General features: G+C 35.9%; 4 protein-coding genes and 1 long non-coding RNA gene across 9 annotated transcripts; 3 read left to right on the forward strand and 2 right to left on the reverse strand.

Annotated features, from left to right (window-relative positions):
- On the forward strand, positions 399-2,498 carry LOC18588403. 2 transcript variants are annotated; one of them, XM_007012785.2, is made up of 3 exons: positions 775-870; positions 1,257-1,452; positions 1,966-2,498. In XM_007012785.2, the coding sequence occupies exons 2-3, from the start codon at positions 1,419-1,421 to the stop codon at positions 2,307-2,309; spliced, it is 378 nt and encodes a 125-aa protein (XP_007012847.2). In that variant the 5' UTR covers positions 775-870; positions 1,257-1,418; the 3' UTR covers positions 2,310-2,498. The 2 variants fall into 2 exon arrangements, with proteins under 2 accessions (XP_007012846.2, XP_007012847.2); XM_007012784.2 differs by lacking the exon at positions 1,257-1,452 and having other exon boundaries at positions 399-870.
- Positions 1,864-2,557, reverse strand: LOC18588404. Its single transcript, XR_001929567.1, has 2 exons — positions 2,480-2,557; positions 1,864-2,160 (listed from the first exon to the last, which is right to left on the reverse strand). It is a non-coding gene; the product is annotated as an uncharacterized LOC18588404 (long non-coding RNA).
- LOC18588405 lies at positions 2,861-8,233 on the forward strand. Of its 3 annotated transcripts, XM_007012787.2 has the most exons (12): positions 2,861-3,035; positions 3,124-3,180; positions 3,291-3,342; positions 3,452-3,525; positions 3,615-3,745; positions 4,163-4,256; positions 4,443-4,585; positions 4,673-4,876; positions 4,963-5,715; positions 6,754-6,876; positions 7,496-7,563; positions 7,855-8,233. In XM_007012787.2, exons 1-12 carry the CDS (start codon positions 3,011-3,013, stop codon positions 7,856-7,858), a joined length of 1,728 nt encoding a protein of 575 aa, XP_007012849.2. In that variant the 5' UTR covers positions 2,861-3,010; the 3' UTR covers positions 7,859-8,233. The 3 variants fall into 3 exon arrangements, with proteins under 3 accessions (XP_007012849.2, XP_017983546.1, XP_017983545.1); XM_018128057.1 differs by lacking the exon at positions 4,963-5,715; XM_018128056.1 differs by lacking the exons at positions 2,861-3,035; positions 3,124-3,180 and having other exon boundaries at positions 3,291-3,360.
- LOC18588406 (glutamate-rich WD repeat-containing protein 1) lies at positions 8,398-12,052 on the forward strand. Its single transcript, XM_007012790.2, has 12 exons — positions 8,398-8,542; positions 8,648-8,814; positions 8,990-9,068; positions 9,250-9,429; positions 9,530-9,628; positions 10,004-10,172; positions 10,293-10,399; positions 10,519-10,658; positions 10,757-10,829; positions 11,155-11,270; positions 11,416-11,533; positions 11,607-12,052. The coding sequence occupies exons 1-12, from the start codon at positions 8,495-8,497 to the stop codon at positions 11,736-11,738; spliced, it is 1,428 nt and encodes a 475-aa protein (XP_007012852.1). The 5' UTR covers positions 8,398-8,494; the 3' UTR covers positions 11,739-12,052.
- LOC18588407 (enhanced ethylene response protein 5) lies at positions 12,195-15,951 on the reverse strand. 2 transcript variants are annotated; one of them, XM_018128016.1, is made up of 13 exons: positions 15,680-15,951; positions 15,445-15,570; positions 15,241-15,334; positions 15,065-15,154; positions 14,882-14,947; positions 14,477-14,566; positions 14,339-14,395; positions 14,007-14,068; positions 13,285-13,372; positions 12,973-13,049; positions 12,823-12,897; positions 12,631-12,736; positions 12,195-12,550 (listed from the first exon to the last, which is right to left on the reverse strand). In XM_018128016.1, exons 1-13 carry the CDS (start codon positions 15,697-15,699, stop codon positions 12,419-12,421), a joined length of 1,083 nt encoding a protein of 360 aa, XP_017983505.1. In that variant the 5' UTR covers positions 15,700-15,951; the 3' UTR covers positions 12,195-12,418. The 2 variants fall into 2 exon arrangements, with proteins under 2 accessions (XP_017983505.1, XP_007012854.2); XM_007012792.2 differs by having other exon boundaries at positions 15,445-15,581.

A 16,153-nucleotide genomic window follows, 5' to 3' on the forward strand; every position in this document is an offset into this window, starting at 1 on the left:
AATTTAAAATAAAAATATAAAAATTTAATTAAATTCAATAAAAAATAATTTATTTAAATATTTTTAAATAATTTAAATAATTTAAATATTATACCTTTTATTTTTAATTTTTTTTTCACTTAGAAGATAGGAAAAATCACAACTATGCAATGTAATCCAAGAATAAGTATACTTCTCAATAACATATAATTCCACATAGTCTTGACTAATTATGATTGATTAGCATAAAGATCATGTTTTATGTTGAAAAAACAAAGAGAGATTTATTAGGTGTTAAAAATAGTAACTTATAAGTGAGTATACTCGTGGCATATTAGATTGAAAAATAAAAATTTGAATTCAGATAATTTTTTTCTTAAATAAAAAGAATAATGGGATACAACAAACAGAAATGGGCTTTGATGGGCCTATATATATAAAGAGTTCAGTTCCATGGGCTGGAAAGAGTCCAGTTGCTAGAAAGGCTGGAGCTGGAAGGGCTAGGCCCAATAGCTCGGCCTTTATCGAAATCAAGGGTTGGACTTCAATTGTTCTAACACCCAACCAACAACGCTGACTGTTGTCTAGAATCAGTTGATCAACGTTTACTTGCACAAGCAAACAGATTTGAAATGCAAAGCAAGTTTGAAATTGGATTCCAGGATTGATAAACCCTCCAAAAACCCCACAAGAACAACAACAAAAAAGAAGAAGAGAGAAACCCTTTGTTACTTCCAGGCTCATCAATCAACCCATCCAAAAAAAAAAAAAAGAAAATGGAACCTTCTCATTCTCAAATGGAAACCCCTCCTTTGTCTTCTAAGGAATCCCGCATTAATCGCTACAAGCCCATTTGGCGCATTCTCTTGATTTCCAATCTCGCTCTTGGAGGTATTTTTTTATTTTGGTTTTGTATTCTTGAAATCTAATACTATTAGTTTCTTAACAATAGGTTGACGTACCTTTTGTGGTATTTCTTGTTTTTTCATCGTTCGATTTAGGATGTGTTTGATATATTGACTAGGTGAAAGAGACTTTGTTAAAAGAGGTAGTGGAAGATTTATGCGAATGGGTTGATGAAACTTGTATGGAAGGCTGTTATTATGATGTAGGTTAGAAGCGGAAAGATTTGATCTCTCATTAGTTTGTTGATGGAGCATTTCGTAGAATTAATGTTTTTGTTTTGGTCCTGATAGTGGGTTCTTCTTTAATAGTACGTGTGACTTAATTGTTCTTTTGCTTTGTGCAACAACGTTCTTGAAAGATTTTGTCAACAGGTCAATGCCGTTAGGAGCTTGAGCTTTTGACAAGTGCGCTTTGGTTTCTAGCTTGTTTGACATTTTTGGCTCTTTTCCTTAGTCATTGAGCACAATGCGATGCTCTAAATCAAACAGATTGTGGGCATAAATAGTTGTTACTTCCTATGGGAGGTTGAAGGGATGCTCTATGAACTGAGAGGGGCAAGTGATCTAGGTACTCTGTTATTGTCAAAGCTTTTGCGTTGATGACATTTAATTTTAGTCACTGGTATTGTTCTTTCTGTTTGAGTAACGCCTATTAGTGTTAAACTTTACAACTGGTAAATGACAATTTTTTTGCAACTTTTTTTTCTGTTGCTGTCCTTGCAGTAGAATTTTGTTTCAGAGGAACATCGAGTTTTCATTCTAAAATTAGTGTCTTTGTTATTATTCAAGAATAATTGTCGCTTGGTTGCATTTATCATTCTTGAGGATCAGAATTCATGGAAGAATTGCATAATATTGATTTGCAGTGATGATAAACCATGATCAATGAGCTTCGCATTAACTAGCAGGCCTGGATCAACTGAATCTTCCACTCATGCACCATTTCATTTTTTGTTTGAAGGCCTGTGAAGCAAAAGTATGATCTGAATTGGAAGGTTTATGGCTTTATTATGGGACATATAATTTGCTTAATTTTGAGTGCACTTTTGGAATTAGCTGACATTCTTTCTCCCTGTTGCAGCTTACATGTTTGCAAAGGCAAGAAAGAAGAATTCAAGCATTGTGGATAACAGACCTGCTAAAATAGAGATGGAGCCTGAAAAGAGTAAAACTGAAGCAGATGTTTCTTCTGCTCCGTTGACACCTACCCCAGTTTACGAGGAACCACCAATCTTTCCGGTTGTTGCAACACCACCGAAGGTTTTGGAGCCTATACCTGAAGATCAGCGGCGTGAACTTTTTGAGTGGATATTGGAAGAGAAAAGAAAAGTCAAGCCTAAGGATCCTGAAGAAAGAAAAAGAATTGATGAAGAGAAGGCCATTCTCAAGCAGTTTATGCGTTCCAAATCTATGCCTAGAATTTGATTGGGGCCTCTCCTCCTACTTGACAAATTGTTGTTGTAATGAAGAACAAGTCACTGTTAAGTATGGTTTTGAAAAATCGCATACCAAAGATGGGCTTTTGGTTTTTGTTGCCCATTTCTTATGAGATTGGATGTTTAAGAACTTGTAGTAGATTTAACTGCAGTACTCACTGGTCTAAGACATTCATCACGTCTGCTTCCTCCCAAACTAATTGAATCTTCTCGATTGGCAAAACAGCAAAAGAATTCAGTGTAGTCAATGTAATATAGCAGTGAAAGTGTGTCTTGCTTTGATTAACAACATCACACACCTATCAGAAACAAAAGGCAACAAACTAAACGGAGAGGTAGTTACTTATTCTCCTTCTGCGAAGTTGCCTTAATAGGATGCCTACTTCGGGGTATAGGGCCTGCAGGCAACTGCGCCTAGAAGCTCTAAGTGAGACAAAAGATAAGAGTTTGGCTTCCCACCCCTCCGGCTTTGAAGTAGTGGGGTCCGTTATGTAACCTTTCCTTCAAGTCCAGCCACATATATTTTTCCATCCAGTACCAATTCTAAAACTCTCCCGGGTGCACCCATGCTTTTCTTTGAAGCCATCCTTCCAAACATCAAATTTGAAATAAAAATGCTAGTTTTAGTCACTGGTTAATCTCTTATCATCTTCTCTACTCTTCTAGTGTCACTGCAAAGCTTTATCTCAAATGCCAGGAACCATCCAAGTTACAGGTACCAAGAACTGTTCTAACTGTAATTCAAAAAGGGCAGTTGAAGTTCATACTCATTTTTCAGTACTTTCTTATTTGATTCATTTCAGTTCTGGATTTCAATGGGCTCGACTCATCATCAACAGCTTCAAAAACATCAATAAAAGGTAGTCAATCAACACTTTTTTTTGTCCTAATTTTCGTATCTTGAATGGCAATACATATGTGTACTAAGTGAGTAGAAAATCTTACTAAAGTTCCATCCTTGATATCGCAGCTTCCATGGGAAAAAGAGAGTACCAGACTTGGGACAAGGGAGACTTCTCATTGTAGTGATTTTGAACACTGTATCGACTTCTGTATTTTTTCCTTCGGTTTTGCTCTGTTTTCAACTTTTGACTTTTGCTCTTGAATTCCAACATGTTTGCTATGGCACAGTCCATTGACAACCCTTCGGGACAATTTGATTATAACCCTTCAAGATGCCGAGGGAAATGAAATTTCTCATACAGGTTTGCCCCTATTCGTTTTCCACGTTCTTTGAAATATTGGGTTTCTTTCTAGTAGTAAGGCTGTTTGAAATAATACTGTTCTGGGGCAGGAGTTGAGACCAGATTGGTGGTTGAGAAAGGGGTTTGGGATGACATATTTTTCCTTGAAGGAGGCGGGCATGTACATATGAAGTTGCAGTTTGTCCTCAGTGAAGAAGAGCGCCAGAGAATCCGGACACTGGTATTGTTTCCTCTACTTTAACGCTTTTTCTTTTGATGCAATGAATTATACTTCTTCCTAGAGGACTTACAGAACTAATCCCCTGTTATAGCTGTAAATTAACCTAAAATTCAAATGCTTAATGTATAGTGTAAAAAAGGTAGAGCACTTACAAATGATCCTGGAAATGGAATCTATTTAGTCTCTTCAACGAATGACATGATCTTCTGTTCATATTTACATCTAGAAGTTATTTCGGATAGTCTCTAGATAAGTTACGCTATAAACCAGTACTACCGAATGTATATTATATCCAATGAGTTGCATTACCTGTATGATCAATGACAAACCTATTGAATTCCCCTTTAAATTTCGTGATCTTGATAAACTTAGTCCGTTTCCTAGCATAATTAAGTTTCATTTTGATTTCATTTGCAGAGAGAATCTGCACTGAAGAAGAAACATGATGAGCTTTGCAATAGTGGTCATGGAAGTCCCATAAGTGCTTCTGTCAGTTATAATGAAGTTTCAGGTTCGATCTTGCTTACTCAGCTTTCATTTTCCTTTTGCCCCGAAAATGGGGGACTTGAAAAGAAAAGAAAAATGAAACAGTTCACGAAACTTGCATGAGGTAAAAGTGAATTGAATTAATTGGTGTTGCATATATCAAACTGTAAAAGGCTTTCTCTTGATGTATTGAGTGCTCTCTCTTCTCAAGGTTCAGAAGAAAGTTTTGTCCAAAGTGGATTGGTAGCCAATGAAGCCAGTCTAGTGTCGGTCCCTTTCAATTTCTTCAAGGATGCCAAATTTGATATTGACAGCAGAGACAGAAGTGATTCTGTTGAGAAGCAAAAGAGCACAGTTAAGGATTACTCAGCACTGCCAACCTTTTCCTCTTGACTAACAAACCTTAAGTTTTCCTAATGTTCATTTCGTATGAATATTTAGAATGACAGAGATGAAAAAGAAGCAAATTCATCAGCCAAGTCCATGTCACAAGCAGCCAATGTCCATCTAACTGAATTATGTCCCCAGGATTCAGTTCCTTCAGAACTGGAGAAGGCTAATAACTCCAAGAAGCTGGGAGCAGCTGGGAAAGCCCATAGCAATGTAAGGAAAATGATAAGTGCGTTTGAGGATGGTCTAAATCAGGTATATGGAGCATATTGCTTAAAATTCTCATTTTTTATTGCAACTTAGGCACATGATTAAGATTACTGGAACTTGGTCTGTGGCAGGATATGAAATCTTCTATTAAACCACTGCCAAAAAAACCTCAGACAAGAAACATTGGAATGGACTCTTTTCTAGCAAATTCACAGCTTAATGAAGTTGAGACAGAAAAGATCATACCACCGAAGGCAAATTTAGGAAGGATCAATACAAAAGAATTTGAACAAACCAATATATATTTTAGGGAAAAAGTACAGACAACTGGTTGTGTCAAACCTATATATGAGGCTGCATCATCTAAGGAAACTCAGCAGTTGAAGGAGTCAAATGCAGCATGTATTCAAACTGAAAGAAAAAATTTAGATTTGAAGAATAAATTTAAAGTTATACAGAAAGAAAGTGACGAGAAGGAAGAGAAGAAATATTCTGAAGACTTCAAGAGAGCATTAGAGAAAGCTGCATTCTCCCGCAGAACGCTTGACAAGCATTCAAAAGGCAACCAATCTTGGAACTTGTCTTCCAAAAAGCAACATTCTAGCAGAAATTTAGTAGCAAAGGAGGGTGGGGATGAGATTTTCCTAAAGGATCCACGAGGTGCTGAAGGCAATTTAAATGAAAAATTGAAATCAGTGGCTATTTGGGGTGATGATCACTGTTCCATTGGAAGCTCTGGTCTCTGGATATTTCCAGGTGAAGCAAAATGCTTGTGCATAACAACTGGTGGCAAACAAATAATGGATCTAACGGGAGGTTTCTGGAATGAAACAAATACCCACCAAATAAAGTTGAGTGCTCGTGATCCAAAAAATACAGGAGAGGTTTGTAAGATATCCCATATAGCCTTGAAGTTTCACTGATATTGGATTAATTAATTTTAATATTTTGGGCCTCTGTCCTTTTATCATGTTTGTACTATAATATAGCAGAAGAAAATTACAGGTGTTGGAATCTGCCATTAATTTGTGTTGGGTTTCTATTTCCATAAACTGGTGAAAAAACGAAAAAGATATTACTGCAAATTTCTGTTTCTCTCTGTTAACTGCAATGATCTATAGTTATTATACTGCATGGGTGCATGCAGATTCCTGGAAAAATAAGTAAGAAAATTTATTAATCCAGAAAATTTATTAATCCTTCTGCAGCTTATAAAGATAAGAACATTCTTCAGAAGGGGAAGAAAATCAAAACTAGGCTGAAATGTCAAAAGATAGTTCGTTGGTCTTGGAATTGAACAGAGGAAATAAAATCACCAATGACACTACATTAAAAAGTTAGCACAACCTATTTCAGAGCACCATTCTTAGCAATTGAACATCTACACCATTCGTATAGTTACTAATTAGGAGCACTCAGGATAATATGATTGGAACTAGGAGTTTATATTGCCACATGTTAATCATGCATCTTGATGGAATAAAAGGCATAAGGAACCATCGTATGAAGAGCTAACTTATTGCACAGTGTCAAGCACTGTACTGAATTTAGAACTTAGGCAGATGTTGCCAATTAGATAATTACTATGTTTTTTTTTTTGTCATATTCAGCATATATAGGAACAGTTCAGAATGACGCGCAGTTAATGCCATATCCACGTTAGACTGTCATCCCCCTTGAGTGGACGTAATGCAAAGCTGAAACTTTCTCATGCATTTGTATTCTGATGGATTAAGAACACTAGTGTCACTTGAGGATATCTATATTAAGTTCTTGGTTTGGTAAACAGCAGCCTGCTAATAAACTGGAAGTTGATCAGGGGTCAGCTGATTAAATATGTTCAAATTTGGTTGCACTGAATCTTTTTGCAGTTGATTCTACTATCATATAACCAAACCATTTTGTTTGCCTATTATTTTCAGGTTAATGCTGATGCTGGAACTGGTAATGAGGCGAATGGAGATGCGAAGTCTTCTTCTCAAAAGTTAAGACCAAAGCTCGAGAATTCCAGGGATCCTGAACACACCATAGGACCTGTTGGACAGGTTATATTTTTTTGTTTTACTATTGAAGCACCGAGATATGTTTACCCTGGCAAGTTGTTGTTAGAATCATCCTGGAGATCTTATGAAGTGTGACATAATGCAAAACGTTTTTACTTTTCCTCGTGACTTTTATATGAATTTTACTCTTGGTGAGAGTTGTATCAGTGACTCAAATAAAGCATGCCAGTAACCTTTAAAGTATAATATAAGCCTCTATGACACTCCTACCATGCTCAAATGACTACATATTCATTGCTACATTGTTGTTCCAAAAGTTTTAAGAATCGTGACATGATTTAACAATTGTTTACCGTTGCTGGCCAAGATCTTAATGTGACTGAACAATCAACTTAGAAATCAATGCATTTGCAATGAACTGCAATTATCTAATATCGACTGAAATGACAATAGAATTCTAACTTCATGGAGTCGCTTAGAGTGTGAATTCCTTTAATATCTAGAATTCCATCGAAATTCGAATCATACTCAATGAATCCTCTTTCTGTTTCTATACTCTCTATTTTGTTGTCAAATACCCTCATGAATAGGGGATAGAAACAAGTTGTGGATGAGCTTCTTTCTGCAAAATGTCACTGCTAATTTCTCTTCTTTACCTCAGGTGATTAGAGCCATAATCATGGTGAGCTTTGCAACGCTGGTTCTCCTAACTAGAAAAAAGACGTACAGGTATCCATGTCTTTGTTGTTGAATTTCATTCTCTTTACCAGCATAGACCGTGCTTACCTTTCTTTACAAACTTTGCCTCCTTGACCCTTGTACAACCTCTGCAATTTTCTATTGAAATATGGTCTAAATTCTTGTTTCCTTGTTTTCCCAAAAGTTTTCCTCCACATACATTTCCATTATCCTCTGAAAGAAACACAAAGTTCAAGTCTATAACCTACGCAAAACAAACATGAATAAGCTAACTGTGTTATGCATAACCTGATGTGTATTGCCTGTTATATGACCTTGCAGATAAGGTCAGCTGCTGACAGTTTGGAATTCTTTGGATCCTCTACATATGCAAAAGTTTTGTTGACTTAATCCTCTTCCAGCATTACATATGTAAAGGAGAATGTTCCAATCATATTGATGTAACTCTATTATTTCCCTGCTGGGCCATGGCTTATGGCAGCTGTACTTGTAGGGGTCGACCTCACAACATCTGTAATGGTTCAAGCCTGGACCTGTGCAATTCACATCACCAAAATGAGTGGTACACAAAACACCAGTACAAAAGGAGATGTAAATTTGTTGCCATATTTTCAATTCTTCAGATCAAATGTAAATTTCACTTGTTGTAAATTAAAATTATTTATATAAGTAAATAATATTTACTCATTTTAATTAAGTATATTAGCCTTAGCAAATGTATGACTATAGTAATAGCATCAAAATAATATTTGTTTCAAACAAGTATTTAGCCAGATTCGCAATACTTACTTAATTAAGGGACCTATTTGCAATTTAGTAAAGTTTTTGGAACATTTTAAAAATACCCAAAAATAATCTTAACAGGCGAAAGCGCATAAGATCTTAAGCCCTAGCGGCCATCGAAAAACCCTCTCTGTTTTCTTCTTCTCACTGCTACTCTGAATAAACCCACAAAAACCAAATGGCTCGCACTCTCAAAAACCCTAAAAAGGCAAAGAGAAAGAACAAGGTTCAATTGCAAAAACCAACTCTTAATCTGTTCTTTAGAATTCAGCTTAAATTTGGGTTCTTTTATTAACACTAAAATTTGTTCTGTTATTGGTTTCGTAAAAAGGGCTCAAAGAAAGGAGATGGAGCATCAGCATCTTCTTCGGTGCCGACGATTCAGCCAAGGGTTTGGCAACCAGGAGTCGACGAATTGGAGGAAGGAGAAGAGCTTCAGTGTGACTCTTCTGCTTATAATTCTCTTCACGCTTTTCACATTGGATGGCCTTGTTTGAGGTAATTTTTGAATTTTTTCCATTTTTTGGTGTTTGTTTGCTGAGAAAGTAATGGGATAAGTGAGAGAAATTGGAAATGTTTATAGAAAATGTAAAGTGGGTTTTTGAAAAGTGATTACTTTATATTTTATATTTGTTTCGTTGGTTTTAACGTAGAAATTGGATTTTTTTGACAGCTTTGATATTGTTCGCGATTCATTGGGTTCAGACAGGAAAGATTTTCCACATACAGTGTATTTTGTTACAGGCACTCAGGTAAGCATCATTTCTTCTTAATATTAAGGTAATAGTTTAGGGATCGATAGAGCAAAATTTTTCTTCTCTTAGTTACTCAGAGTAGATGGTCTATATTTTTGACTTTGTGTTATGTTCATTTGATCTCTTGTCGTGTTACATAATTATACTCTTATTGATGTTCATGTTTATGATTCTGCAGGCTGAGAAAGCTTCTTGGAACTCTATTGGAGTGTTTAAAGTAAGTAATGTTTCTGGGAAAAGACGTGAACTAGTTCCTACCAAATCTGTGGAGGATGATCCTGATATGGATGCAGAAAGTAGTGATAGTGAGGATAGTGAAGATGAGGAAGAAGGTGGATCTGGTGCGCCAGTTTTGCAGGCAATTTCTTGTTTCTTTGACATTTCTAGTTATATCATCTCTGGTGTTTATTATTTGATTTATATTGTTCCTTAATTTTTTTTCTTGTTTAAATCTGCAGTTGCGAAAGGTAGCTCATCATGGATGTGTTAACCGTATACGTGCAATGACACAAAATCCTCACATATGTGCATCTTGGGCTGATAGTGGCCATGTTCAGGTCAGACTCATAATCCAAAGATTTTGTTCAGTCTTAGCAATTTAAAATTTAATAATTAACTGATTGGCCAAAAAACTATCAAAAGTGAGAAAAAGGAGAATTGTGTATAATGGAGAGAGAGAATTTTAGAGAACAGGAAAATGGATGATGAGGAGTAAATCCTGTTGATTTACAAGAAGCATGGAGAGAGAAAATTCACTGTTTACCTTTCCATATCTGTTGCCTTCTTTTTTTTTTTTGGGGGGGGGTGGGGGTGTATTTATAATGCTTTTAAATTGTAATATAATGCATTTAATGATGGGAAATACTCGTATATGTACAAACTAGGGACATGATCTTTTGCTTGCTTTGCTTATTTGATACCGTTTGTTGCAGGTGTGGGACTTCAGTTCTCATCTGAATGCTTTAGCAGAGTCAGAGACGGAAGGTGTCCAGGGAGCTTCTTCAGTTTTTAATCAGGCTCCATTAGTTAACTTCCGTGGCCACAAAGATGAAGGCTATGCAATTGATTGGAGTCCTGTTGTCGCTGGAAGACTTGTTACAGGTATTGTTGAGTAATAATTGTGAAAAATTCTCATTTGACATCTAAGTAATCTTGAACTGTCATTTGCTTTATGGATTGTAGATTGTCTATGGTGAATGTGATGTTTTTCATATTTTCTAGGGGACTGCAAGAATTGTATTCATTTGTGGGAGCCTACATCTGGTTCAACATGGAATGTTGATGCTACTCCATTTGTTGGACATTCTGCAAGTGTAGAAGACCTACAAGTGTGTAATTTTGTCTTGAAGTAATGATTGAATCTTTTTGAAGTCTAAACTTGTGCTTAAACATTGTTTTGCACTATCTTAATTTAGTAACCATTTATCTTGTCAACTTTTATTTGCAGTGGAGTCCAACTGAACCTCATGCATTTGTCTCCTGTTCTGTGGATGGGACTATTGCAATTTGGGATATCCGTTTAGGCAAGTCACCTGCAGCTTCTTTTAAGGCACATGATGCAGATGTGAATGTAGTCTCATGGAACAGGTACTTCAGTCTTGATAGAATCAATTGCTCTTTTGTTTGAACTCTTTCCTCTGGATCATCAAACTTTTTGACTTTGTGCATCCTTGATTCTTTATTAGGCAGGCTAGTTGTATGTTAGCATCTGGAAGTGATGATGGAACATTTTCAATTCATGATTTTAGGTTGCTCAAGGTATGTCTACTAACCTTTGGTAGGGTGGTACTTGGTTTGCTCAAAAAAGAAATCTGACAGTGGACTTATACTTGAGTCGGCTAAGTTTTGTTTATCTTAAATGTTATGTCATCTGGTTTTTGAAGATTTTTTCTAGATTCATTAGTGCTTCTTTTGTTTTCCGTTCTGCTCTTTTTATTATCTTAGGCTGCAATTAAAGTTTTTAAGCTTCACTTTCATGTTTCTATTTGAGATGATTGTTTTCTAACGAACTCTACCCAAGCCATCAACTATAATTTACTGTTGCTAATACTGATGGTACTGATCTATTGTTTTGCGTGGGCAGGATGGAAATACAGTGGTAGCTCATTTCAAGTACCATAAATATCCTGTGACATCCATTGAGTGGAGCCCACATGAAGCCTCCACTTTGGCAGTTTCATCTTCTGATAATCAGTTAACGTGAGTACTTGTAAAGTGGTAGAATATGCAGGCTAACAAACTTGATAGATGAGATGCCAGGAATAGGATATTGGACATTTGAAGATCTCTCTCACTCTGAATTTTGTTAATTGATTATTTGATTTTCTTTTGCTCCAATTTTCAGAATATGGGATCTTTCTTTAGAAAAGGATGAAGAAGAGGAAGCAGAGTTCAAAGCTCAAACAAGGGAGCAAGTTAATGCCCCAGAAGATTTACCTCCGCAACTTCTTTTTGTTCATCAGGTACTTAATCCCAGTATTGAATTGAAGATGCTTGCTGACTCTTATCTTTTAACACTCTTTCCATTATGAACAGGGGCAGAAGGACTTGAAAGAACTTCATTGGCATGCTCAGATTCCTGGAATGATTGTGTCAACTGCAGCAGATGGTTTCAACATCCTAATGCCTTCAAATATACAGAGTACTCTCCCCTCCAATGGTTCTTGAAAAATGACTTGGTTCACTGCTTTAAGTATGAATCAGCAGCTGATTTGAAGCATACATCCGTACATGTGTGAATTATGGTGTAGCTTTTTCTGTTTCTCTCCTTGGTGCACCAGAGTAGAAAAATCGTTTGCTTCCAAAGTATTTTCGGTTTGGTCTTACTTATGACAGCTGCTGGCTGCTCGCGATATTTTATTGTCTTTCACAGTATCGTGTGTTAATGGAGAGTCTCAATGTTCGACGTTTTGATAAAGAAATACTGTAACTGCTTATAAGAAATTTTTTTGGCTAATCTATGATATGAGTTTTACCATATAGAGAAGAATTTATCTTATTATGACTTTCAATGTATAGAGACTTATATTGATAAACAAAGTTCAAAGTAGAGAATAACTGTGTGCTTGAAAGAATTGAATTGAGCAAGCAGACATAGCAAGTTAAACTAAGAACAGATAAATAAGATAGGAAAACGAAGCTCTTTATTGATGATTTAGGCAGATCTAAAATAATCCGTAGACACTGAAATTACACAGAACGCCATTTGGTTAATCCAACATAAGGTACAGCAAAATCAGGCTTGACCCAGTGTAGCTCTATATATTCTTTACATTAAATTTGCCTGCCTATCATCATCAAAAGTCAAAAGTTCAACAAAATTGTATGTTACCATTTCAGAGAGTTCTCTATGAGTTTACAGGCTTTCCATTTAATTTGGGGAATGGATCTTGCTTGCTTAAAACAACTACTTTGCTCTTGTGAGCAAAGTACCCTTTCACAAGATTTTTGTATATAAGAATGGTCATTATGCACTCAACCTGCAAAAACGGAACAACGAGCATGGTAAGTTCTCAAACTAAATACAACTACAGGGAAGAATGTAATGGAGAATAAGTACCTCATCCAAATCCATGTCCATCTCAAGCCATTTCAATGCTTTGACAATTACTTCCAACTTCAACTGGTGAGCTTTGCTAGGGTCCTTTTGCTTTTGGATGATGTAACTACAAGATAAGAATGTTACAATCAATATCTGAGCAAAAACTATTCAATAAAATAGCATATAGGGTCATTTGATGTAAGCTCTTACATTTTCTTCACCAATCTTTGGTAAACTTGGAGCTCTAGCTTCTCTAGAACAAGATATACGCCAGATCTCAAGAACCTGACAGATGGGAAGTAGTCAGACAAGTCTTAACAAGTTATTTTGTTGACAACAAAAACAGGAAGATAAACATACCGGTCCTCATGTTCTTGGAGAGCATGCCGAAGAAGTCGGAGATCACCCCTTTTTAGAGCTTGTACAACATTGCTGTACTGTGAATACAACCATTGCTAATTACTAATTTGATATGTAAGTCCAACAACAAAAATTTTAAACTGTATTTGCAATTTGCCCTTTCATTCATCTGCTTTTTTTGTCCCTTTTAATAATAAAATCACATCATAAACACATGTTCACAGAGAAAGAAGCATAAGCACAAAGCATCTTCTTGTGCATAAAGACTACATAGAAGGAAAAGTAAGTAAACATAATAAAAAGATGTTGTACCTCAAGGAGGTTATACTTCTCTAGGAGCCAAGCATTAGGTAAGATGCCTAATGAAAGCTTCACTGGTATCAAGTATTTTAATATCATCCTTCACAAACCGAAACAACTGATATAAGAATAAAAGAAATGCCAAAAACTTGAGACTTAACTTGTGATTCTCATGAAAAGTTTAATGCAGAAGTAAGTTTACGTGAAACAACTGTGCCTGACACTTAAGCATTTATTTATCCAGACAATGTCAATATAGTATATTTTGTGTCATTTTCCAAACTCTAACATCAAAGTATTCCCACTCAATAAAATCCATTCTCCACATAGGTAATGCATGGAACACATTGAAAATATAGCACTATGAATAGAGTACCTTCAACACTGAAAGGAAAATTTAACTTTATCAGCACCAAGATCTGATTAATTTGGATACTTCTAAGCCCAAATTGAAATAAGAAATTAAACAACAAAATAAGGACATCAATGGGAACTAAAAAACTCATCAAAACAAGTGAGAAATACCAGTTGAAATGAACTAAAAGTTGCAGCATAAATGTTTAAGGCTGTTACATACAAACAGAAGAAATTTCAGCTACTGATTATTAAATGGCACGGATGATGTCAAATGATCAATACAGCAACAGTTTTCAATAGATCAGTTATTTTGGCTTTTCTAGAATCTCTACCATGCAGATGCAAGATATATACAAAAACCACAATCAGAGACAAACCTTATATTTGCTTCTCTGAGAGGGTTGCAATGTGTCAAGGCATATGATAACTTGTGGTCAGCCTGCCCAATTACAACAGTATACAGTACAAGAGTCAGCCCTTGTTGTATTGAATAATAATTTTGATGCTTTTACATGCATAAATGGATGGGGAAATCAAATTCAATACTAAGCAACTTATGTCATCCAAAGTTAACAGCATGAAACCAGATAAAACTAATAATGAGAAGTTTGGATGCTAGTTATAAACTGGGTAAAGAAAACAACCACAAATAATGTTTATCTCAAAAAGAAAGAAGCGAATCTTTCTCCACAGAATTTAGATTACTTACAGCAGGAAAATTTTCATTGAAAACTTCCAAACGCCCAGTATAATACATGTAAGTGACCTGGAAAAGAAGGCAGCATCCATCAAATAGTTGTATACATGAATCCTACCCGAGGAGAAACATCTTTCAAATACAACTTACCTTGTCTCTTCTAGGAAATTCCTCAAAATCAAAAATACGAGCAGTTTCAATACTTCTTATGACACTTCGGCAGAGGTGAACTGTACCAAGCTGCAAAGTAAAAGTTAAAGTTCATAAGATAGCACAGCCACCTGTATCATTCTCAGTTTAAAATAGAAATATTTGAAACTGATGTTGAAACTGAAAATAATTTGCATTGCTTATAGTTAGCGTGTTGGAGGAAGAAGAAATGATATCCTCGGCCAGAGGCCTACAAAAAATCTTAAATGCTTCTTAACCTCTGAAACGCCTGGTTCTAACTATTAATCAAGTTACCAAAACCCAACTCATGATAAATATAAAATGTATAGGGCGAAAATTTTCTAGCAAAGCAGAAAGCGAAGTTAGAAGAAACATAAATATTACCTTGAAGTAGATTTTAAACAGCTGGCAAGTCACATATAATGCTCCGACGCGTTTTGGGCCTTTTCCCTATAATCCACATGTCATAACCCACAGTTAGCAAATATTTCTATTACTTCAGCAAATGAAGTCTAAACAACTTGACAACAGGCCAATAACAAGTATTGGGAAGAAAAAGAAACCTACAGCGAGAACACCAAATACTTTCATAAGGAATGAGCCAGCTCCCTTCAATTTCTCTGGGGACTTTCCATTAGAAGCCAACTCTCTATCAGCCTACAATTACAATTTCCAATCTCAATATACATCAAAACAAAATTTTTCTTCAAAAAACGGAAACTACAAGGTTATGCCATCAATACCCTCTCTGCCAGAACCCGAATTTCATAAGCAATAACATACAATGCCTGCAATGCCCACGATGATTCCCAATTCCGAAACTCCTGAATAAAAGCACTGCCAAAACAACATTCTAATTATTACCAGATTGCATACACATGTCTAATTAATTAAAAAGATTTTAAAAAGAATTATCTTAAAAACCAAAAGAGGAGAAAGAAAGTTACTTTGCAAATTTTTCGAAGGCATGGTAGGCATCAACCAAGTTTCCAAGTCTATAGCTTTGCAGTGAACGAAAAAGTGGGGCCAAAATCTCACCAAACTGTGAAAACTTATCTGACTGCTTTATCAATCTATTAGCATCCTATCACAAAAAAAAAAAGTAAAATTTGACTAATTTATTTTGATTTTTTAAACAATAGATAGATAAGAATAAAGAGGATGAGAGAGAGAGAGAGAGACCTGGAAGAAGTTGAGGGCATCGGCAAGGGAAAGGAGAGAGGGAGAGTTGGAGGAAAAGGAAAAGAGCTGAGCAAGGGAAGCTACATCTTGGTCTGAAACGGCGTCGGAGAAATTGTTTAGGTAATCTGTGATTCTTCTATGGGCTTCTCCCATGCTTGGATACGCCATTGCTCCCCTAAGCATCGATTTTTATTGACTAATATATATTTTTTAAACAAACTTTTAGTTTGATCAGCTGCCCTGCTACTTCAACTGTAGTTTTCTGTTTCTGCCGGGCTTTTATTGAAAAAACAAGGGAAGATTTTTCCTTGAGCTACCAGGATGAATTTGCCTCTAAAAACGACAACGTTTTAACTAGGGAATATAAGACTTTACCAGGGCCGACAATAATTGTATTACGGACCCATAACGCATCAGAGCCGAACAAGTGGAAAGGCAATGAATGGTTACCGTCGGATCAATCTCGGGGGAATG

Source organism: Theobroma cacao, chromosome 9 (genome assembly GCF_000208745.1).
Source record: "Theobroma cacao cultivar B97-61/B2 chromosome 9, Criollo_cocoa_genome_V2, whole genome shotgun sequence".
NCBI classification, from domain to species: domain Eukaryota; kingdom Viridiplantae; phylum Streptophyta; class Magnoliopsida; order Malvales; family Malvaceae; genus Theobroma; species Theobroma cacao.

Bases quoted from the DNA above. Each gene is read 5' to 3' on its own strand.
- LOC18588406 (XM_007012790.2), top strand. From the start codon at position 8,495: ATGGCTCGCACTCTCAAAAACCCTAAAAAGGCAAAGAGAAAGAACAAG. The intron at 9,069-9,249 runs GTAAGCATCATT...ATGATTCTGCAG, and splicing joins ATTTTGTTACAGGCACTCAG to GCTGAGAAAGCTTCTTGGAA. The intron at 9,629-10,003 runs GTCAGACTCATA...CGTTTGTTGCAG, and splicing joins CTGATAGTGGCCATGTTCAG to GTGTGGGACTTCAGTTCTCA.
- LOC18588407 (XM_007012792.2), bottom strand. From the start codon at position 15,862: ATGCTTAGGGGAGCAATGGCGTATCCAAGCATGGGAGAAGCCCATAGA. The intron at 14,069-14,338 runs GTAAGTAATCTA...GTAATTGGGCAG, and splicing joins TCAATGAAAATTTTCCTGCT to GCTGACCACAAGTTATCATA. The intron at 12,898-12,972 runs GTATGTTTATCT...CCCATCTGTCAG, and splicing joins CTCCAAGAACATGAGGACCG to GTTCTTGAGATCTGGCGTAT.
- LOC18588405 (XM_007012787.2), top strand. From the start codon at position 3,011: ATGCCAGGAACCATCCAAGTTACAG. The intron at 3,526-3,614 runs GTTTGCCCCTAT...GTTCTGGGGCAG, and splicing joins AAATGAAATTTCTCATACAG to GAGTTGAGACCAGATTGGTG. The intron at 3,746-4,162 runs GTATTGTTTCCT...TTTCATTTGCAG, and splicing joins GCCAGAGAATCCGGACACTG to AGAGAATCTGCACTGAAGAA.
- LOC18588403 (XM_007012784.2), top strand. From the start codon at position 756: ATGGAACCTTCTCATTCTCAAATGGAAACCCCTCCTTTGTCTTCTAAG. The intron at 871-1,965 runs GTATTTTTTTAT...TCCCTGTTGCAG, and splicing joins TTCCAATCTCGCTCTTGGAG to CTTACATGTTTGCAAAGGCA.